General features: G+C 45.1%; 1 protein-coding gene and 1 long non-coding RNA gene across 4 annotated transcripts in view; one reads left to right on the top strand and one right to left on the bottom strand.

The window, feature by feature from the left end:
* Positions 1 to 1,090: 1,090 nt before the first annotated feature.
* Positions 1,091 to 4,393, top strand: LOC108934763 (uncharacterized). Its single transcript, XR_001966156.2, has 3 exons — positions 1,091 to 1,114; positions 1,413 to 1,532; positions 3,991 to 4,393. It is a non-coding gene; the product is annotated as an uncharacterized LOC108934763 (long non-coding RNA).
* A 5,693-nt stretch (positions 4,394 to 10,086) lies between these two features.
* Positions 10,087 to 23,639, bottom strand: part of LOC108934829 (membrane-associated guanylate kinase, WW and PDZ domain-containing protein 1-like) — a 62,287-nt gene continuing 48,734 nt past the window's right edge. The window contains exons 13-18 of one of the 3 annotated variants that reach the window (XM_018752975.2): positions 17,369 to 17,569; positions 17,137 to 17,207; positions 16,852 to 16,995; positions 16,005 to 16,143; positions 15,545 to 15,632; positions 14,940 to 15,017 (exon numbers count right to left, since the gene is read on the bottom strand). In XM_018752975.2, the coding sequence (XP_018608491.1) occupies positions 15,011 to 15,017; positions 15,545 to 15,632; positions 16,005 to 16,143; positions 16,852 to 16,995; positions 17,137 to 17,207; positions 17,369 to 17,569 (650 nt within the window). In that variant the 3' untranslated portion in view covers positions 14,940 to 15,010. Of the gene's footprint in view, positions 15,633 to 16,004; positions 16,144 to 16,851; positions 16,996 to 17,136; positions 17,208 to 17,368; positions 17,570 to 23,639 lie in introns of all 3 variants that reach the window. The other 2 variants (XM_018752972.2, XM_018752974.2) reach the window with 2 other exon arrangements.

Raw genomic sequence — 23,639 nt, 5'->3', positions numbered from 1 at the left:
ATTTTCCACTGTCTGATATCTCTGTTTGTATTTCTATAACATACAGTACAAAATAGAGATTTGCTTAGCAGAAGAGAGCTTTAGCATAATGGTGATTTGTCATGGTGGTTATGGAAATTAATGAGGTCTTGTTTAGGAATGCATTGCAAGGTAATCTGTTTTCCCACTGCACATTAACAGCTCCATTATGACATCTGAACAGATAATGAGAAAAAAAGAGGGCACCTATAAGAGGGCGCACTAATATGGACATACTGTATAAAGGTTTATGTAATGTCTCTTTTGGATATCTTGTGCATTCATACCTGTATAAACATTGCTAAGGACTGTGTAAGAAAATATACAGTGTTGCTTGAAAGTATGTGAACCCCTTGTGTCCCTTAGTTTTACCATGGTTATTTAATGAGAAGCAGTCTTTATCATCCGACATATTAGGTGTGTAATGGCCAATTCCATATGTTGCTTTAAAGGGAAAGATGGGCACAGTGGTGCGGTGGGTTTAGCCTGTGCCTGCTGTGTGGCAGCTCTGGAGTTTGAGCCCCGCTTGGGGTGCCCTGCGGTGGACTGGCGTCCCATCCGGGGTGTGTCCCCTTCCCCTTCGGCCTCGTGCCCTGCCTTGCTGGGTAGGGTCTGGCTTGCCTCAACCCCACTCGGGACAAGCAGTTTCAGTTAACGTGTGTGTGTGTGAGTGATATTATAAAATTACAAATTTATTTAAATATTTTATACAAGGGGGGGGCACAGTGGCGCAGCAAGTTTGGTCAGGTCCCACTCTCTGGTGGGTCTGGGGTTGGAGTCTTGCTTGGGGTGCCTTGCAACAGACTGGCATCCTGTCCTGGGTGTGTCCCCTCCCCCTCTAGCCCTGCACCCTGTGTTGCCGGGTTAGGCTCCGGCTCGCCTCAGGACAAGGAGTTTCAGACAGTGTGCATGTGTGTGTTTTTTTATACAAGAATAATGACCTTCCATATAAGGTTCACATACATTGAAGCAGCACTATACATTTCTTAAGTATTGCTTTCAATTCAATTCAATATATTTTCATAGAGTGCTGTTCTCACAGCATCCTGTCCTGGGTGTGTCCCCTCCCCTTCAACCTTGTGCCCTGTGTTGCTGGGTAAGGTTCTGAAGCTCACTGCAACCCTGCTTGGGACAAGCAGTTGTTGACAATGGAATGACTCTTCTTACACGGATATACAGAGCGCTGAACAAAGATATAAGACAAGTAGTTAACCATGCAATTATTAAAGCTGTAAGTAAGCCTACTGGCAGTGGAGGAAAGAAATAAAAAAAATTCCCAACCGAAAGGCAAGAGAGAAAAAAAATCTCTGGGAGCCCAAGACTTTTAAGACAATTTACTGTTAATTATAACATTGTAGTTAAATGCTGATAACTTGATGTCCCGGTTCACATAGGCATATGCCGTCCACCATGGCGTGCAGTCGTCAGCTTCCATCAACATGGAGTGTACTGATATCACGGCCGGCCTCCTCAGGTCTCATCATGGGGAAACGATGCTCAACAAGAAAGAAAGGGTAAGTAACTGATGACATAATGAGAGTAAAGAGTTTAATACAGAATTAAAAACAGCACATAGGAATTACATTGGTCATTGATACGCCAGAATGAACATATAAGTCTTAAGCCTGGATTTAAAGGCTGAGACAGACAGGACATTCCTGAAAGCAACTGGCAGACTATTCCAACATTTTGGCACTCTGTAGCTAAAGGGGAGCCCTCCTACTGAGATCTTATTAATCACAGGTACTTTAAGGTAACTCAAATGAACAAAGACAACCTTCTGCAATATAACAATCAATAATCTCACTAAGGTAAGCTAGAGCAATGCTCATTACTGCCTTTTGCCCAGCAAAAATAAGATTTTATAATTAACTTTAAGCTTAACTGGAACCAAGTGCTTCACCTCTGACATGAGATGTATTTATTATAATTACAATTTCATAATGCATTGCACTCATAGCAATGTGCCCTAACAAAAAACAGCTTATTTCCAGTGTCCTGAGGGACATTTTTTTGTGATTATCCATATTCTCTTACATTGTCAACATGGAACATTATGGAATCTTAAATGAACATTATAAAATTGTTGTGTCCATTGATACTGAACAAAACCTTTAACTCGTTTCAAAAATGTGTTCCTGAACATAAAAATTATGGTAATGATAATTATCGTCAGTAGCAGCCATTGTTAGTTTTGCACTGGTACTCATGCAAGAAAGAACATGAAATGCTTTCAAGACAGAGGCTCACATTCAATCACAAAAAAAGAATAAAAAAATATAGGCAGAAATGTTCAAACTTCAGCATTTCCAGTTGACACATACAGCTCTTCAAACAATCCTCTGGAGAAACACACCTCCAGTCTCTTGACAAAACAGACAGAGGGAGTTAATTTCCCTGTTACACACTTCCACATCCTGAAAATGGGCTGGATCAGTCTCGGAGGATCACTAAAAACACTTTGGACAGCTGTCAACAAACCTCTCCTGAAGCCCTGGTGGTGTCAGCGCTCTCATTCTTCCTCAGGGACAATGACGGCGAAACACCCATTGGCACGTTGTTCCGTGTAAGACTTGTCAAGTAAATGAATTAAGAGCAATTTACATCAGCACAAAAGTCAGGATATGTGTGTGACGGACTCGGCAGTGTTAAGTTCGCAATTAGAAAACAGTGCAAAAAAAATGTACATTTGTTCTCTGCACAGCACTCACAAACTTTGACCTTGGGTTTTAAGTCTTCTTGGATGAGACCGCATCGTGTAGGAAACCGGTTCCAATGTTTCGCTTCCCCTGTTGGAAGCATCTTCAGGGAGCTTCCACATCTTGCAAAGGCTGGATGTGAACTGGAGTGTTTGACGAGGGCGGGCGCATTTCTCGGCGGGGTCGAGGTCGGAGGTCGTAGCGGGTGGTCCCATTGAGTGGTGTCTCTGCTGTGTTTTCCACCTGCACTGTACCTTTCGAGTTCCTGGTCCGCTCGTTGATCTGAGATGCCGCGTGAGGCAGTCGGGTCGTCGTGGGTCTGGAATGAAGATTCGAAATGAGGGGTGTCCAGGTCCTTGATAGTTTGAAACCCTCTTCTCGATTGAAGTTATCGGGGTGCTTCTCTATCTCGATCGCTTCTCTTACTACGCAGCTCTTGTATCATTGAAGAGGTGCAAGAACTGCGGTCTCTTCGAAGTTGATCACATGACCGGTCTGCACTGAGTGTTCAGCTACTGCTGAATTGATGGTATTGTTTTTCGTCGCTCTACTGTGTTCCTGGAGCCGGGTTGAGATAAGTCAACCTGTCTGCCCCATGTAGGTCCCCATGACCTTGTTTCTGATAAGACTGACCGTGTAGAAAACGTTCGCTCTTCATCTCCTTCTGTAACAACAATCGTCTTTTCGAAGAAAAGCACTTTACAGCACTGAAAAGTGTCTGGAAACCTTTTCAGTCCCTGCAGCCACAGTTTTAGCTATGCGAGACCAAAGTGTCGTTGTCGGGGCGCCAGCAGTGTGCTGTTGAAAACAAAAACAGATAAATTTCAGGCTGGAGCAGTGGAAAAGCACACTTCCTGCCTTCAATATATAAATAATGAATAAGCAAGCGATCACGCACACTGTCTGAAGCTGCTTGTCCCAAGCAGGGTCGCAGCCAACTGCAGCCTAACCCAGCAACACAGGGTACAAGGGGACACACACGGGATGGGACACCAGTCCATCACAAGGCACTCCAAACAAGACTCGAACCTCAGACCCACCAGAGAGCAGGACCCGGCCAAACCCGCTGCGCCAGCACGCCCCCCACAAGTAGTCTCTGTAAACATTTACCATAAATACTGTTTACCATGAAGACAATTGCCATAAAATACAGGCGTACTTTTCCATTGTCCATAAATCTGTTTTTCTTTAAGATCAGACATGTACATAATCTCTTTCAAACTGTTTCTCAGAGATATTTTCAGGTGTTAAAATATGCATTCTTTTTTTGCAGTGCCTGTCAGTGTGATGAGGAATCCGATTCGCAGTCTAACCCTGAGAGGTCACGAAGGCCATGGATTTGCTGTGTGCCGTGCGCCATCGGTCCCCGGAGCCCCGCTACATTCACGCACTGTGCGGAGAGCTGACTCATGCCCTTGGAGCTTGAGGCCTGGCGGCGGGTGCTCCGGTCCCTCCGACGCCTACGAACGGTACCCCTGTATGACGGCGCTGCTCGATCGTTTCTGCTTTTGTCCCGAGTGCAGCGGGGGACTTTGTTCAGTTCACACTGGCGACTGAGGTGAATGTGCTGAATTTTCGCAGAATCTGTCTTCACACTGCTGCTATGTTAGTGCCTTAAAAACCATACATATGTCTGCTACATTACTGTCTTTTACAAATAAAACTGTGCTTGAGTGCACCTGTACCTCACAATTATGTGCATGCATTTTTTTCACAGCCTGCAAAGAAACGCATAGTTTTAAATGTCAAAGGAAGAGTGAAATAGAGGGGGATTTTTACACAGCACTTTGTATGTAGCCCAAAGTATTGGCTTGAGTACAACGAATGTGCAGGAACTTTGTCTTAGTTATTACATAAGGAAAACTCCATCCATCCATCCATCCATCCATCCAATTTTAATAACTGATTGTCCTGATCAGGGTCACAGTGATCAAAACCCTATCTCAGAATCCTTGGGCACAAGGCCGAGGGGGGTACATCCTGGATGGGATGCCAGTCCATCTCAGGGTTAAGGAATTCTCAGACACACATGAACATCACCGAGACTGCTGTACGCAAGATTAAGTTACATTCAAAGTTTACAGTAGCTTTAAAAGCCTTTAAAATGATTCCCCAGGGACTGGTGCCCAGTAACAGGATTGTTGCATGTGTAGGAAGTCAAATTTTGTTACACTTTTATGTCTGTTTCATTGGAACAATATGGACTTGAAAGAACGTTAACTACTTTTCTTCCCACACAAAAGTGTCATATATTCAGATTTTGTACATAATGATGGCATTTTTTTTTCAATTATTTATGGATTTGGAATGTTAGTTTTATGAAGGGGAAATTTTCGTGACCGTAGTTAAGCTGGGTAGAGGGGCACGGTGGCGCAGCGGGTTTGGCCGGCTCCTGCTCTCTAGTGGGCCTGAGGTTACAGTCCTGGTTGGGGTGCCTTGCAATGGCCTGGCGTCCTGTCCAGGGTGTGTCCCCTCCCCTTCCAGCCCTACACCCTGTGTTGCCGGGATTGGCTCCAGTCTGCCGCGACCCCGCTTGGGACAAATGGCTTCAGCCAATGTTTAGTTAAGCTGGGGAACACCAGTATGTGACGCTTGCTTGTTTTTCCTCGTGTTTGAACGGTCTCTGTGAGTCGGCGTTGACTCAGTGGCCCTTCCACCCATCCGTAGCTAACCTATAATATGTACAGTGATTTGGGCGCTATGTCCAAGAATATTTCTCAAGTATGATTTAACCCTCAGATTCCACTTTCAGTAACCTTAGAGGCTCAATGAAAACAACGGAAGTTCAACTGTTTCTCTGGACACACATTTCCACGCTCATATCGGAAGCCGTGGGAAAGTTGGACAAAATGTAATAAGCACCATACGACAATGGTGGATGTGAAGAATACCTGCAGTATTTATTTTACATAAAGTATATTAGTAAGTAAATGCACTATTCATAAAGTCAGAATCTACCACTTAGTGTCTGGAGTGTAATGAAATAGTTACTGTAGAGACTCATTATATAACAACATGTAAGTGACTGTTTTATATAGCTTTAGATACACTTTTACTTTATAGTCACATTCACTCAGTGGCGTCAGATACGGGTTGTTCTCCGCTGACAGACCCCTAGGAGCCTGAGCACAACTCGTACATTTCAGACGAAACACTGTCTTCATCATCATAATTTTGAACTGGGAGCCTCGTGTGCAACAGCAGAGTGAATTCTGTAGTCATTCAGACCTGAAGACAGTTGCAAGAGCCCAGACTGGTTCTTCTCTGCCTCCTCCAAAACCAGTTACATGTTCAGAAACAACACCATTATTGTGACGATGTGAGGCGCCAGCACGGTCACACACACTCTCACACACACACACACACACACACACAGTGGGAGTTGTAGCCCACCATGCTCAGGCTTCAGGGAGCCAGGTAGCTGTCCATGGTTCTGAACCAGCCTATCTTACTTACAAACTGAACTGGGACTGAGAGCTGGCTTCTTACATGACATGGACTGGGCCAAGGGTTCGACGTCACTTCTGTATTTATATTCTGTCCTATTCTCCTCTATTCCATTCTATGTACAGCTGCTCCTGTAATGTGGTTTTGGACTAAGTGACTGTACTTCGAGAATCGCAGGTCTGTATCTGTGTTTCTTTGCCCGTTAGCGAAATGGACTCTTCTTTGCTTTGGAGAAAAGTGTTTGCTACATTAATAAATGAACTCTGTGATTTGGGTAGGAACAGAGCAGAGGACTCTGTCTCTTTCTCCCAGTGAGCAGCCCATGGAGACCAGGATGGCAGTCAGCCACTTCCTCTGGTGAGCTGGGATGCCTCGTGCACACACCTGCGCATTCCGAGTCTCCTGGCAGCGGTATTCTTGACATGTTGTGAATTAGATAAAGAATAAAGAGTTAGAGGTGAGTTTTCAAAAGCTTAAATAAGCCCTCAGTATTAGCAAGCACTGTTTGTTGGTGAATCGGATGAAAAAATTAAAACAGAGTACTGTATTTCTTGAAAAAGTTTATAATGGGTATTTGTTCATTACTTACATTTATTCGTTTAGCTGACGCTTTTCTCCAAAGCAGCTTACAATGTTAAAGTCACAATTATTAAATGCTTACAATCATTTACACAGCTGGGTCATTTTACTGGAACAATTTAGGGTAAGTACCTTGCTCAAGGGTACTACAGCTGGAGATCGAACCTGCGACCTTCGGGTCCAAAAAGCAGCAGCTCTAACCACTACGCTACCAGCTGTTCCTAAGAAAAAAAAAAACTTGAGTCTTGAAAAGTCTAAAAGTCTTGAAAAGTTTTGAGTACTTGAAAAGTCGTGAGTAGGGGTCACACTATACAGTATTTGTCTATTTATTTAAGTGATAGATAACGTGTGAACAGCCACGTACGTAGTTAAGTAAAGGTGTAGGGCCCCTATCAGGCCTAGAATCAGTATGTTTGTCTGATTAGTATTTATTCATGAGGCTGATGCCCTTATTCATTTACAGTTTACAGTGTTAGGTACTATGCTGCTTGTGACAAGTTACCCATTTAAACAACTGGATATTTTTTACTGGAACAATTCGAGGTAAGTACCTTACTAAGGGGTATTATAGCATAAAGTGGAATTCGAACTTGGGTCTTTCAAGTGCAACGGCTCCAACCGCTATGGTACTACCATGTTCCCTGTGTCCTGGAACCCTCTAAGATCTGTTACCCGTGCTGCTCCCACTGGTGGAATTGTCAAATCGTGTCCCTTCCATATGGAAACCCCACAGAGAAGCGTGACAGGAAGCAGCCGCAAGGTGCTGCTCGGCTCCTGGGGGCAATAAGTAAATGGAAAAAAAACACCAGAAGGCCTAAAATTCACTGCTGTCCCAGACTGCACGACATGTGGAAGACACTTTTCTTTCTACAAAGAGCTACCTTTGTTACATTTTTAATGTAATAAATTTTGCCATTCCAGTAAGATACACAAAAATTTTGAAGGCTATATTTCAACTGCGCAAAGAATATTTTCGGAAACACTTGTTCTACCAGAGTTAATGTTCAGTTATCAAACTGAATAGGGCACAATATGATTTGAGCTCCCAGAAACCTTTTGTCGAGAATGAGGAAAAAGGTCCCAATTTTTGTTTTCTGTTCCAACATCTAGCATCTCTCGGCTAATTCTTTCCAGTGGTAAATATGTGATCCCTCTGTAATCACAGCAAAGTCTGGTTTATTTATTTGGTAAATGAGTCATTGGCACAACTAGAAGGCGTGCGATGTTGAGAAGGTCCAAAGGCATGTTGTAGAAACATGGTATGAAGCACCGTCTGGACAGAAGGTCAGTTCATAGTCTAAGTATTTTTCAGACCAACAGTGGTTCTTCATCAGTGCTGTTTGTTTTTACTTTATCTTAGAATTTCGCAACGATAATATAGTAATAAAAATTTATAGTAATGTAATAGTAATATATTAATATAATTTACTGTCATGTTGGCACTAAAGGTTCATCATGTACTATGTAACAGGTAAAGAAATACATTCTACGACTATACATATGATCACAATCATACCATGATTTAACACCGATAGATCACCGGATTGAAACTACTTGGAGATAATATATAAATGAAAGTATATGACAAAATGTGCCAACAAGCTCAGTGTTATGCATCATTACCCAGGAGCACATAAACTGTACATAAAGGAACAATTCTACAAAAGCAGGCCACTTGCACATTGTTTTACCCCCTAAAACATCACAAAAATTTACAAGAAAGGACCTTTTCGCTCACATGGATCTCTTTTTCGCTGAATTTTGGTCTTGTGATCAGCGAAGGAACAAATGTTTTATTGCATTTGTTTATGATGGCAATCAGAAACTGACTGTAAAGGCGAATGTTATACCACAGTAGATTTGGAGTCCTGAGAGTAGCTACAGCCTGACAACTCATGCGCTGTTAGATTTTCCAGCAGAATGAAAAAAAAAAAAAGAGAGGGAACCAATACAGATGTTGTGCGCCCTCTGCTGGAGGGGACAGAATCGTACAAGTCATATTACAAAACAGTATCTTGTAAGTCCTGCATACAGTACTCCCATATCTTTAAATCATTTAAAAAATATTGCTGAACTGCTGCAAAAAATGTGATTTAACAAAATCTACGCAGGCAGTTTTGGAAATATGAAAAAATTTAAACACAGCAAAGTGACACACGAGTCCGACAGCATTCCATACTGCTTGTGTTCTTAGTGCTCTCGATCCCCTCCAACCAGGATCGTAAGGCTCTACAGCTGGTGGTGAGAACTACCCAAACCATCACTGGAACAGCCTTACCAACACTGGAGAGCCTCTACCAAGCCAGAGCCATCAACATCATCAAGGACTTTAGTCACCCCCAGCACAGCCTTTTCACACTGTTATAGGAGTGTTAAAGGCAGAACTTCAAGGCTGAAAAACAGTTTTTATCCCCAGGCCATCAGGCTTCTGAATGACACCCATCCATTGCCTCTCCCCCCATCACTGCAGACACAGATTACCCTCTGATCGTGAGAGGGGTCAACTACCCCATCCTTCCTACACACACACACACACACACACACACACAATGCAAATAACATTACAGACTGCAGACTACCTCTGCATACACACATACACCCTTTTCAAATGCAAATAACAACATGGACCCAATCTACCTCTGCAGGACTTTGCACATATATGTCTTCCATGTTTACATTGTGCACTGTACACTTTATACATGTCCATAATTCTGTCTTGCTTTTGCACTAATAGTTATTTTGTAAATTTGCAATTTATGCCTTGTGTCCTTTTTCCTTATGTCTTTATAATCTATGTCATAAGCTGCTGTTTCTTGCATTTGCACTAGTTATTTTATTTTGTAAATTTGTAATTTATGTCTTGTGTCTTTATAATTTATGTCATAAGCTGCTGGGAGGATTCACAGAGTAAGAATTTCATTGTATGGTGTAACAGACTGTTTACTGTACACATGACAAACTCTTGAATCTTGAATCTTAACAGAACTTGACTCAGTACAGGAGGAGGGTGCGGTGGCGTGGCAGTTCTGGGGTTCGAGTCCTGCTTGGGATGCCTTGCAATGGACTGGCGTCCCATCCTGGGTGTGTCCGCTCTCCCTCCAGCATTGTGGCCTGTGTTGCCGGGTTAGGCTCCGGCTCCCTGTGACCCTCCTCGGGACAAGCAGCTGTAGACATGAGTGAATAATTCAACATAAAACTAATCAACAAGCTGTGTGAGCGAAGACCTCAGGACTACAAGTGTTATGGGGTGAGCGGTAAAGCCAATAGAGGCAAGAACCAAACTCTAAATAAAAACAAATGATCCAACAGTTTTTTTTTTTCATTTTATTTCAGCAACTGCATTTTTCATATCATTGTCAGCTTTCAAAATTCCCTGTTGATGCATTCAGAAACATAACAATAATTTTATAACAAGAATAATCATAGAAACAATTTGTACACTTGTATTTATAGTGATATTTATACATACGTACATACATACATACATACATACATACATGAACCCAAAGGCAACACCGTCAATGGGACCGTCTGTTCAGAATCAAAAAGGAGGGCCACCCGAACGACCACGTTTCCAGAGGAGAGAAACCCTGATTCTTCCATGGGAAACAACACAGTCCCTCTCCCTCTCCTTACAAGCCCGCAACCAAAATTAATGTGTGTGCAAAACTGGTGCTTGAGTCCCCAAGTCCAGCTGGGAGTGCATCACGTCCTAAAAATGTGGGCACAACATGAGACATACCTCGGTGAAAGACTTCACTTGTGTTTCATGGGCTCGCTTGTCTCGTCAAGCCCTCAACTGCAGTGACTTTAAGCTGTTTTTCGGAAATTATCACACCGGGCTACTTTTCAGCTTGACTCCTCGCTTAATACTGCTAGATATAACTGTATTGTTCTCCTGATGCAACTGCGTTAAGCAGTAATGACTGTTCCTATTATTAGTAACCACGCAGCAGTGCCGAGAAGGTTAGCTGCAATAACCTCACATTTAGTTGTCGCCAGTGGAAACAAAGGTACAGCGAGTGAGGGAGGGGAACTGGTCTAAGCAGTAACCAGTGTAGAACTGGGATCTGGGGGCTACGCTCTGCATTGTGCCAGTGGTTTCATGTGGACAAGACAGCTGTGCTGGACTGGACTTCCACAACTACAAAGGGGTCCTTCACCTTCAGTGAACCCAGCAGCCTCCCATTCAGCTCCCTCTCCGGAGCTGGGAAACGAGACGTAATGAGGTATATAGCCGCAGAGACGGAACAAAAGCAAGGCGACGTTACATGTGTCTTTTTTTTCTGTAATTGTGTACGATATCAAAGGCCGGGCATGGACACACGCCGATACGCGTGCACCTAAACGGGGACATGAATTCGGTGCCTCGTGTTCAATGAAGGGAGTGCATCATTAGTTCTGGTTGTACTGCCATGAATACCAGCAAGCGTTTTCCCCCATTTGGACTGTGTCTGTGTAGAATGTACTGTACAGAGTGCCGTTTCTCAGAATAACTGGAATGGCATTTTTCGAACGTCATAAAACATCGTGAACAACGCATACTGATATCGATATCATTGTAATTCGACTGTGGTTTTGGGAAACGGGCTCCTGAGTGTTTCGGTCGGACATCCGAGTTGCTACTGAAACTAAATTTCTCTTAACTGACAACCACGCCCTATATGACTTTCTGTATTTCTGCATGTACGCTGCTGGCGTGCTCTTCGGACACAACTGATTTATGCATAATGCCAGATACAGAGGCTCTTCACCTTAAAAACATAACTGGGACCAAAAATCGGTTCGTGCCTGATTTATTCACTGGTTCTCTTCTGTAGAAACCTCAGATACAGCAATATAAATGTAAAAAATACTCCTTTTTTCACTCCAAACTATATTAAGAGTTAGGATTTAAAATGATTGAAAGCAAAATATATATATATTTCATCTCCACAACTTCCTGCTCCATCCCAACTGCTGACAAGTTCATCCCGTAAACATGTCCAATGTTTGCTAGCTTCTAGCCACTTTCGTCTTATTATCTACATAATCAACAATACTGTAGCTTAATAATAGTCATCTGTTGATTTATTTATCAGTAAGGTTATGTAAAATTCTCAAATATCACTATAATAAATGAAAATACTGGTCCCCCCCACATATTCCGTCAATGGGTTTTATTACGTCTATCAGTTAGGTGGTGAAACTCAGGCTGCTTTCATTTTGCAACAGACGGAAATTTCCGAAAATGAATTAGAAATAAAATACAGTTAAGATACGTAAATAATCATTAAAATCGAAAAATCGGAAATTGACAGTTCGTAACAGAAGGAGTCGGCGTGTTGGCCTACATCTTTCTGCACTTCTGCAAACGATGAAGAGAAATGTGTCTGGCATTAAGGGCTGAAAATGAGAATTAGGTTGAATGGTAGCAAAATGAATCCATTACATGGTAACTTCTTTCCTTCAGTAAACCATTTCCTCAAAGAAAACAATCAGCTAATTGATGTCAAAAGGAAAGGGCCCCAGCAAACACTTGAAAGATCGATTCTGTGGTTTCAGAGAAACGTGACAAGAAGTTTATACGAGGGCGTCTACTGGCCAGGTCACTGTGACAGTGCGGACGTAACGGAAATGTCCGTTCTCCATGGGCACGCAGCCCGGAAAGCAGCAGGCGGCCTAATCGTTACGGAACTGGACCAGTAACCAAAAGCATGCAGGTTCAAGTCACGGGAGGGGCCCTGCTGTCGCACCCCTGAGAAAGGTACATAACCTGAATTGCTTCGGTAAAAAATATCCAGCTGTATAAATGGATAGAAAGTGTAGAAGTTCTTCCTAAGTTGCTTTGGATAAAAGCGCCTGCTAAGCAACTGAATGATGTCATGTCATGTTTTTCTACAAATGGGAATCTCCAAATACGGTGTTCACCCATGTTTGGATAAATCCCTGAATATCTTTTGAGCCAGCTGTATATAAAAATCACACCAGTCTATTGCCCTTTTTATTAGTCTTACAAATATTCGTAGAAACACATACGCACCGGCTGTCAAAATTACGGAGCAGAAGGAAATTAAAACGAACGCGCTACAGAAGCAATAGCCTATCGTTGAACTTAGCGTCCATGCCATCATTTACACAGAGGGCTTACATGAAGATACGCTGTACATGCCTCCTAGCAGTGGTTAATGGCTTGTTATTGCTCAAAGGAGTGAGGTAAACATGTGATGCATATCCATGTACAGTACGAGAAATTTTCCTTCATTTCATTTACTTCCCTGATGCTCCATGACTTTGTCTGCCAGTGTAAAAGAGTACATTAAAAACCTATGTCATACCTTGGCAAAACGTCACCGGGAGCAAACCGGTGACGCCTCACGAATGCATAGAAGACCGAAATGTCGCAAAAAACGCTCCGTTGCCCCCGTGAACCCCGAAAGCTCCACCTGGATGACAGGAAGTCCAAGTGAAGAGAGAGCGGGGCGAGAAGAGGGGAGGCGGAAGACATGCAGTGACAAGAGATTGGCGTCCTCTACCGTCACTTCCTAGCAGGTAGCGTGATCTCGCCAGCTCGGTTTATCACCAGTCTTAGTTCGCATTTCACGTGTTATGTGGTCTCTGTGAAAATATTTATAATGAGGCACTTGTATTACTTTTGTTGATTAAATGAGGAGAATTAAAACCGTCACCTAATAACAGAGAATCGCGATCAAGGAAATTTGGCAGAAGTATGTGGTGGAAATAATTTTTGGTTAACATCAGCTGCAGGTAGAAAAGGCACACAGCAAAGCCAGAGGCAAAATACTTCGGTTTCCCCAAACGATTAAACTACTGCCCTTTACCTTGTGGAAAGATAATTTAAACGCTATCCTCTACCTTTAACAAATGACCATTAACTGACAAATAAAGTACTCCACTTGTACATGACACGGTCAAATGTAACTGACAGAAGTGGCCTCTAAGACAACTGGCATTAGTAATTCTGGCAATAGCAAAACATCCACGCGTACTTTAAAAAGGCCCTCTAAGAAGAAAATTGCAGTGTGGCCAGAGCAAATGGAATATATGGAGAAATCAGCATTTATTTTACTTTGAAAACAAATAAGCTTGAGAAAATCATTCGATTCGTGTCGAACTAAGACACGAAGCACTCCCCTGTCTCTGGTTTGCGCTCCGGCCAAAGAAAAGCGGAACTGCTTTGAATTATGCTTTAATTTCCTCTAGATGGCAACAGCAGTCAGTTTTAACAGTTGTGCATTTTTGCAGCCGGTAGCGGCTCTACGACAGAATCACAGTGACAACAGAAACCTTCTGGTGCCTGAAAGTCAGCGAGGAGAGGGTGTGTGTGTGTGTGTCTGTGTGTGTCCATCCCGTGCCCCCTTTGCGTGCCGTCCGTACTTGCGTCTGCTGCCAATGGATGTCACAGTCCACCTCCTCTCCCCTTCAGCCTCCTGCCCTCTAGGACCTGAGAGAGCTTTTGCTGGCTGGGGCGGAGCCAGGGGCCTGGGGGCAGGGGGCCCCGAGAGACTTGTGTGGCCCCTTTGTTGAGCAGCTGGTCCATTCCGGTTATATCTTGGTAAGAGACCCCTGATACACTGGCCCCGGACATGCTGGTGCTAGACAGACTGGCCCCCGACTCGGTCTCGCCGTCTCTGTCTAGAGACATGAGGAAAGAGAAGGGGGCCAACTCTGGCACCACGTCCCTTTCTGGCTCCGCAGAGGTCCCAGGAGGGCACAGCTCTCTCCTGTCCTCAGCTCCTGCTTGTACCTGTCTGCGCTGAGGGAGCCTCCCTGAAGAGAGGTGGGTTTGAGTGTGTGTTTCCCACTCCTCCGCAGCCTCTTTGCTCAACCCCTCCCTCTTCCTCTCCCTTTGCTCAGACACACCTTGCCCCACCCTCCCCTTCCTGGCACTTGGCTTTTGCCTCGCCCTCCCTCCATCCCCCGCTCTCTCTGCGACTTCATCTTCTTCCATCCCCATTTCACTCCGCTCAACTCCGGGTGAACGATGGGAGCCTTCGCTTTTCCCCCCGTTTCCTAACGACTGTGACCTCTGATCCCGAGTGCGAGTAACAAACTCACGTCCCTCTCCGCGCTCCAGATCAGCATCGAGCGTCCTCCTTTCTCCTTCATCTCCTCCTGCTCTCCCTAGACTCCCTCCTTTTTTACGCTTCCCCTTCTTTTCAGACTTCGACCTTGGACCTTTCCTGGGGAGGGTGTGGGGATCCTCTACTGCAGCCACACCCGGCTCCTCTCCGTACAGCGAGGAGGTCGGGGAGGCTGCTCTGGGCTTATGGCCTAGAGAAACAGAGAGAGAAAGAGTGTGTGTGCGGAAGGGGAAGGTGGGGCACGGAAGACAGAATGGAAGTGGGAGATGGGAGAGGGCTGCGATGACAGACAATCCATTTGCAAGTAAGTCAAATCACATCCCATCCTATATCTGGGCTTACAAACACGAGCGAAGCACACAGTGCTGATAATACGCATGCGTGGAGGTGCTCGCCAAGGGTTGCTGCTGAAGAAAAGGGGAGGAGGGAATGCAGCGAGAGCTCGAGTCACCCGTTCCTGCGCACTGGCGGCCCATTCGCACTCGCTTTCCGTGGACCTTGAAGTTAACCAGAGGCCCAAAACAATCGTATCCTTTGTTATGCCACGTCCCTTATCGCTGCGAACACTACAATTGTATTGAGTACTGAACGGATGGGAAGAAAACAAAGGAATGAACACAAACACAAGCATACAGGACTTGCGAACAATGGGGAAATAAGCAGAGCTTCAAAAAAGCGATGAAGAGATTAAAAAAACTAACAGGAACCGCTACCAACCGCGTGTTCTCGGTCCGGCCGATGACATAGAAACACGGTTCTCCCAGCTTGGAGTTGGTCATGCAGAGAGACAAGCTAGACAACTCCACTGAGGGAGAGATTGAGAGGAAGAGACAGGAAAGTTTATGGGAAAAAAGACAAAATATCAGACTGTACAGCAAGAAATATAAAAAAAAAAAAAAAAAAAAAAAAAATCCAAAGAGAAGTAAAATACACCAGGGAAAGAAAGTAGAAAAGGAAACTGAAAACAATTCAGAAAACGAGGAAATGATCAAATGCCGAAAGTGCTTTGAGAGAATTAAATCAAGCGTCCCGGTGGACACTGAAACGAGCTGAGAAACAAACAGTTATAGTAATACAGGTTTTCAACGACAATAAGCCTACATAAGACCCCCCCCCCCCCATCACCGAACCTTCATCCACCCCTCCGTGGCTATGCCTTCGCCCCCCGGCTTCCTACCATAGTCAGGTACATATCCATTCCCCTTCTTGAGCACCAGGTGGATCCGTTGTCCTCCCCTCCGGATCTGCTCCACCGCCTGGCTGTGGGTCATGCCCGCCGTGCTTTCGCCATTGATCTCCACCAACTGGTCGCTGACCTGCAGGACACAGCGTACAGGCTCCTTCGGTACAGTCCACACACACACACAATCATACATGTATACACAGATACACTTTCCATTCAGTAGTGCACTAACTACAAGCGTCTCCCTACTAAAAACGAACACGCGAAAACAGCGTACAGGCGTTTTATCGCCGCAGAATATAACCAGACCCAACAATCGATCAGAGGCCAGTCAGAGGCACGTGACACCGCCTGCAACACTGACTCCACCGTCACACTGAACGAAGGGTCGGAACGAATTCCCTTGGTCACGGCGGAGTAATTCAATGTCAAAACTTAAATCGTGAACCAGACTAAGAAGAGCTCACGAGGCACTAAGAAATCATCGACATCAGTTTCACACGTGTGTTCTGTGAATTGGTGTTGCACTGAGTGGTGCTCTTACTCAGTGCTATCTATACAAACACACACACACTTTCAGAACCGCTTGTCCCATACGGGGTCACGGCGAACCGGAGCCTAACCCGGCAACTCAGGGCGTAAGGCTGGAGGGGACACACCCAGGACGGGACGCCAGTCCATCGCAAGGCACCCCAAGCGGGAATTGAACCCCAGACCCACCGGAGAGCAGGACCCGGTCCAACCCGCTGCGCCACCACGCCCCCTTACAAACACAAACACTGCGAGGCAAACATGTGACACTGAGGGCAGTGTGAAAGGACAGCGCACTGGGATGGTTCACCTGTATCTTGTTGCTGCGGGAGGCAGGCCCCCCCTCCATCAGCCCCAGCACATAGAGGCCCATGTTGTACTCACTTCCACCCCGCAGGCTGAACCCAAAGCCAGTGGGTCCTCGTTCCAGATCCACACTGTAGTATCTGGAGTCCTGGGCCAAGAAACACAAGGCAGGCAGAAAGGGAAGGAAGGAGTTTCAATAGACCACAGGGCGTGATATATTTACGTTCTGCGCGCAAAAAGCCGAACAAACACATTCGCCCAGATGCAAACAAAGCAACAATAAACTCACCTTGGATTGTGATCTGTGGCCTTTCTTTGCTCTGTAATCAGGGTTGAAATCTGTGGACTCTGAGGATGAATCTGAGGAAGGAGGGTTTCGGGTGAGGAGCACACTGTTACACAACGTCCTGTGAACATTTCTCCAGTCTCCAGAGGGGCTAACGGTATACATGAGAGGTTCTGGGGTTATGGTGGTGAACGATAGTGGTGAGCAGACAGCAGCGTGAGAAACAGGGTCTTACTGGTATGGTTGCGCGGGACAATGGTGAGGCGCAGTGTATTGCCGGCGCGGCGCAAGATTTGTGCAAGTTCGCGATGGGGCAAGGAAACCACAGAGCGTCCCTCCACCCCCTCTAGACGGTCACCGGGATGAATCTGACCACTGCGTGCGGCAGGGCTACCCTTCCGCACGGTCACAAAGCGATGAGGCAGCAGGGACGAGGCTGGGGAGGAAAAGAAAAAGAGAGAAAGTGGGAGGGGAAAAAAGGTTTTGTAACATGTTCCAAGTAGACACAGCACCTTACAGCATAGACATCTACTGCAAAGTCATTTACAGATTTTATTTAACGCAGGACTTGGACCCACAAACTCCTGATGACCAATTCTGGATTACTTAAAAAGTTTACTTAAATGGAATGAATTGTAGAGTTCAGGAAACTGCGGTTAGGATGATAGCAGCTTTGCGTTTCTTTCAAATGATGAGCACCAAATGCTGAGCAAGGGAGCAACACAGGTTAGAGAGTAGCAGAATACCCAAAGAACAGAAACTTGCCTCCTGTATTTTTCATCTCTGTGCCTCTGCTTGGCACTTGCCCAAATACCTACAGTACATCATTGTCTTTGGGTACCTTGATCATGACAACTGTTGCTCACTGTCCACTAGCCTCATACATGTATAACAGTACCCTCCTGTCCTACCCATCCTGCAATTCACGCTGTGTTTTAATACACAGCTTGTGCATCTTTGCACAATAAGGCACGAAACAACCAAAGATAAAAACAAATAAACCCAGGAGACCGGCTGCTACCAAGTATTGTTCCTCCTCTCAAATCGCAAGACACATATATATGCCAAGCAAATACATCAGGATCCCAAAAGAGCCCCTTCAGTCCATGGCAGCAAGCTGACAGTGACAGCTCTGCTAATATTTGATGATTGATTTAATTATTAACCATGTCCCTTAGCATCCAAAGGTAAAACAGACTAGCATCATGCCTCAGTGAGCAATGTTCAGACCCCACCAGATGTCTCAACTTTGTGCAGCACAGTGCCTTCAAATAGGAGGGGAAAGGTTGCATCAAGCTGGTGGTTAACATGCTAAGTATGCACCGTGAGCTTCTGTGGTTTGCCTGCCTGGACTCCACCAAGGCCTGACAGTAACTCTTCATACCAACTGGTGTCCTCATCGATTTACGATGGACAAGAAGAGAGCTGGCGATAAAATGTTGAAAGTTGTCCATCAGGACTGATGATCTAACCATCTGAAAATCAGAGCAATGAAAGAAAACACACTTAAAATGATTATTAATTGAAAGTGCGAGAAGGCTGAAGGTGCGTGCACGTATCTCGGCGTTTCATATGTCAATGGTCCATCCACCTGACGCTGAAAAATAACCCACCCAGATGAGACGAAAAGCGTTGAAAGTAGAAAAAAAAAACCCACCCAAATGAGCAAGTAAACGGGGGCAAAGAGAACCGAAAAGAGAAATCAATTTCTAACGTAAACAAGACAACACGCTACGGACGCTCTGCACGCGAGAGAGCAACACCAAGAACGCACCAGAAAGCAAAAGTGCACGGCCAAAGAAAGTGCTGGTTGGGGGAGAGCTGCAGCAGAGCTGGGACAAAGGGGGCACTGAATGAGATGCAAGAGGAGGGCAGGAGATGCTGAGAGAGAACAGAGCGGCACAGAACTGGTATTGAACACACAATGTATTAATTGCGTAACCCAATCTCTCTTTTCCGCCTTTCTCTTTGTTCTCTTCTTCCAACAAATCTCTCCTTGCATGTCCTAGTGCAAAATTAAAAAAAAAAAAAAAAAAACAAGCTATTAAACCAAGTTCAGTCTTCAGTAAAACTTTATAGACGCTACATCCTTTATCGCCTCAGAGAGTTGGGTCAAAAGCCAGGCTGCACGTAGAGGGAACACATCAATTCCCAACCGCAGTACGTTCTGCTCTGCTGATCTCTTTACTAATCCATTAAAGCTACCAGTTGTTTGCAGCATGCTCAGGTCCCCAGGATGCGGTACCAAATGCAGGACCGTTCGACCCTTTCGGGAGCTGCAGTACAACTGACTTAATCCCACCAGCAGAGCCTTCTCTAGCTGGTCAAGGTGGCCACCCCACCCTTCAATCATTTGTACAGTTACTGAACATTCTGCACACCTTTCTACCTGCTTTACTCCTAATGCGGTTCTGAATCCAAATCTGTTTCCATCTTCAAGGAAACCACGGCCACTCTTTACCACACTTGACCAGAGGGGAAGAGGAATGGAGTGCGACATTCGAAAGAATGGGGTCAAGCTTGTGTCCACAGTCTCCTGTATGTGTGTGGTGTATTCATGAAGCAACCTGGGCTCAGGTTTGCAAGCTTTGCAATGCCAGAAGCCTAAAATATGCAAACAACCTCCATTTCTTGGCTCATGCGCTTTCAGACCTGCAGAATATCAACTAAGATGTGGTACGTCAATCAAACACAGGGCAACCAGGTAACTTGAATACCAGAACAGCTGTGAGTCTAAGTTTATGGAAGGGAACAGAGATCTGCACAGCTATACTTCTTTTCATGCGTCCAGTGTTAAAAAAAGAAAAAGACATGATCTTAACTTTACCCTGTTAGACCCTTTAGATCCTTTCACACAACCGATTATTTTTACAGGAACAGCTCAGGGTAGGTCTCATTCTTTTTTCCCTTTCATAAGAAAAAAGCAAACAAACAACTGTGTTTATTTAGGCAAAAGTCCACCAAGCTGGGGAATAAACGTCATCTCGCACACACGCATTAAAATGTTGCACAACAAAGCTCTCCTGTTACGTGAGCTCAGAGCGCCTCAAAACAGGCATGAAAATCACATCTCTTTATTAATGTGGTGAGATAAGTTGTAGATAACAGGAAGCTTTTCTTTCAGTGCCCTTCCTCACACTATTACGATTCTTTCTTTTCCCTCCTTTCCCAACCAGGTCCAGTTCCCTCAAGTTCTAAACCTCCTGCCTGGCTCCCACTGACCTCCACTTTTGTCCTTTCCCTTTGCGCTCGGTCCCATCGCGGCACTAAAGTCAATATTAGCACTTCCATTAGTCCACAGCACCCGCCCTGAACGCAAGCCTGCTGTGCTATTCCCCACACACAGAGAACAAATCGGACAGGACCCTAACTGTTAACACGCAAGCACCCGTGTTCTCTGACGTGAAGGCTGACTCTGCCTTTTTCTCACTTAAGCGGCAGCGCAATGTCTAACAAGGTAGGGCGGCGAGCGGTATTTCCTTACAAGCACCGAAGGAGACGTAGTGAAGATCTTTGCTGAGTAAGTAAGTGATACAGAGCTGCACTAGCCAGTAATTAGTAAGTCGGGCTGCGCTACACACCATTTCAACGGGCTGTCGGTAACTTGCCGCGCACCCTACAGCACGGATCTAGATTCAAATCCCTGCAAGTGTCACACTAGCCATCTTGTGGTGAGGAGCCCCTGGGATCACAAAGTTAATATATATTCACATGGGCTGGTTAGGTGACTGGGTTCCACTCCACCTTATTGCACACAGCAACTCTTGAAATACGGCCAGCCGGAGGCCTACCGGGCTATTTACGTGGACTCCGAACGCTCTCGTCCGCATGCGTCATCTCAGTGGATGAAAGCTGTTGTCTGACAAGTGAAAGGAAGCATGTGGCACGTGCATGAAGAGGTGTGTATCTGTACCCACCCTCCTGAGCTGAAGTGTGTTCTTGAAAAGCAGACAAAAAACTAAACAATAGATGAAAAGAGTTAAGTGGACGTATGCACCTTGAGACTGCTGTCAGCGGACAAGCGAGAGAGACTCTTCTGCTGTGATGAACTTGTACTTTGGTCCAGAGAGAGGAGAGGGCAGGTAAAAGCCTCTCCATGCACTGGAACTGAACCTGGAAAAGTACTTGTTACTGTATCTGTGCACATGTGTATGTACGTGGACAGGCACATTGAGTATGCAGAGGATCCGTCCCGTATATTAAATATTTTGGCACGTTTTACATTAATAGGTATCGTAGTGCTACTTGACAAAATCGAGGGAAATACCCACTGTAAAATAAACCGCCTGAAATTCTACCGCATTAAAATATACCGAACGAACTCTTCGTGTTGCGTTACAAAAGTCACGAAATGATGCCGCGTCTAAGACGGCACCAAGCACCAAATGCGGGACAAAACACGGTATTCTTATGGTACGCGCTGAGGCTAAACGCAGCTGGACTGAACGAGAGACTGGGTCTCGCTTTCACCGCAGGCTTCCCAGCACCGCCTGCACAGTGTGACATCACAGCCTGTTAGATAAGGAGTCACAGCTGGCTTCAGCGCACAGCTGTCCCACTGGGGGTGTGAAGGGGGACATACTTACGAGACAGGATAAGACACCGTTCTACACCCACACAAAGGCCAGTACAACAGCATGCAGTGCACCGTGCACCCGCTTATACCATTTTTTCACACGCAAAGGCTCACAGAATCACAGTATACACAGTATCAACAGAACACAGAAACAATAAATATAAGACTATACCTACATTTTTCCCAAGTTTTTACTCTGCCCCTACCCTCCTTCGCAATCACGGTCAGAAAGGAGACGTGCCGGACGCAAAACGCTCGCATAAAAGCGAAACATTAAAAAAAACTGAACGGATGCTTTTAGGTTTCAGTTCGACGTACTACCCCGATACTTACGTGAACTAATGTTTACTTCCATCTTTGTGATTCTATCACCCTGAAGTCGTCCCTCCCTCCTGCCACGGCGAAGCTCAGCTGCAAACCTTATTGGAAACCGCAGGGCGTGTGCTCAGCCAGCCCCGTTGCGTAACACATCACACCCGGTGGCATGTGTGAACTGCATCCACGCCGCCCAGGAGCGCCAAGCTCCATCAGCGCGCCCATCGCATTCGCAGCAGCCAGGCATCCCAGCCAGCTGCGCTCAAAGGGAACAGAATCGTTAATACGTGAACACGAGCATTCCGCGAAAAGCGCATCACTTAGCATAACAACATTTCGGAAAGGACTTCGGTCAAAATCTCTCATATCATATGTATTACGTTTATCGCTTCCACGCTAAATTCAAAACGCTCTTTAAAGGGCTGCACAAATTCTCCTGCTTGGGTCTCTTTCCCAGTTGCTGAAGCTGGTGGCGAAGAGTAGTTATACTGTTGTAACAAAACTCGGTGCCCTTTAAGAAAGAAGCAAATCAATTATTTACAATTAACTGGATTTACAAAAATGCTTTTTTTTTGCTTCCCTCAATTATCCAGCCACCCCCTCTCCCCCCGATCATCCTGAGCAGCACTTCTCAAAGGCCTCTTTATCCAAATCCCTCCTAATGCACACAGCTGCATTCCAGCACAACATACATACCCTTTCCCATAGTAACCACACACTGAAATAACACACTGCTCACGGCCTTTGATGTTCAACTTCACTGACACTTTCAGTTCATGATGCTCAGTGTTTTTATTATAAAGTCATGAACCAGAGAACTCGCTGTGAGATCTTATCCCTGCACCTCATCCTCTACAATTCTTGTCTGGGTTCACATAATTTAAGCGCTCCCTTACAGTGCTCCATTTGGCACAAACGACACCTTACGCCACTTTAAAATGGTTAGTCCTGGTTGGCCTGCTTTTATTATGCTGCGGACAGTGCGTCACCTTGTAACTTCTCCCAGCACTGTGGTTAAGTGCCTGTTTATCACGTCTCTCAGTCTGTCAATGAGTTGGTGAATGGGGGGGAGGTTGGGATATAAGTCATCCAAGAACCACTGTTATGGAGTGGACGTGCACATGTAATGGGGTGCAAATTTAATGCAAATATAAAATTGTGATAATACTGTATTTTCAGTTTCATTAAAAAAAAAAAAAAAAAAAAAAAAAAAAACAATACAGATTTTGCGAGCTACTGAAAGGTGGTAAATCTGTCAATTTTATTTATGGCCTAATTATTTGAGGTGACGATCAATTTCAAAGTAAAGCGGCTGGGGGTTGTAAGACCTGGTGTAGACTAGTGCCTTTTTCCACACACACAGACATACAATACCAGTCAAAAAGCCAAAAGTTTGAGCACACCTTGAGGAAAGTTCCCAGAGATGTGGGCTACATGTGGGTTGCCTTGTTTTCCCTCTTCTGTCCAGCTTGTTCTGTACAAGTATTTCCCAGGGTGCCCAAGTGTCCTCAGACTTTTGACTGGGAGGCTGAACATATATCGCTCCGCGGAGATAACCTTCATCATAGCAGCAGAGATGTACTTGCTCTTGAGCTGTGACACTGCAGATGCTTGG

This window comes from Scleropages formosus, chromosome 1 (genome assembly GCF_900964775.1).
Source record: "Scleropages formosus chromosome 1, fSclFor1.1, whole genome shotgun sequence".
Classification (NCBI taxonomy): domain Eukaryota; kingdom Metazoa; phylum Chordata; class Actinopteri; order Osteoglossiformes; family Osteoglossidae; genus Scleropages; species Scleropages formosus.
Note: the sequence above shows the minus strand (reverse complement) of the source record. Positions and strands in the feature narration are given on the sequence as shown.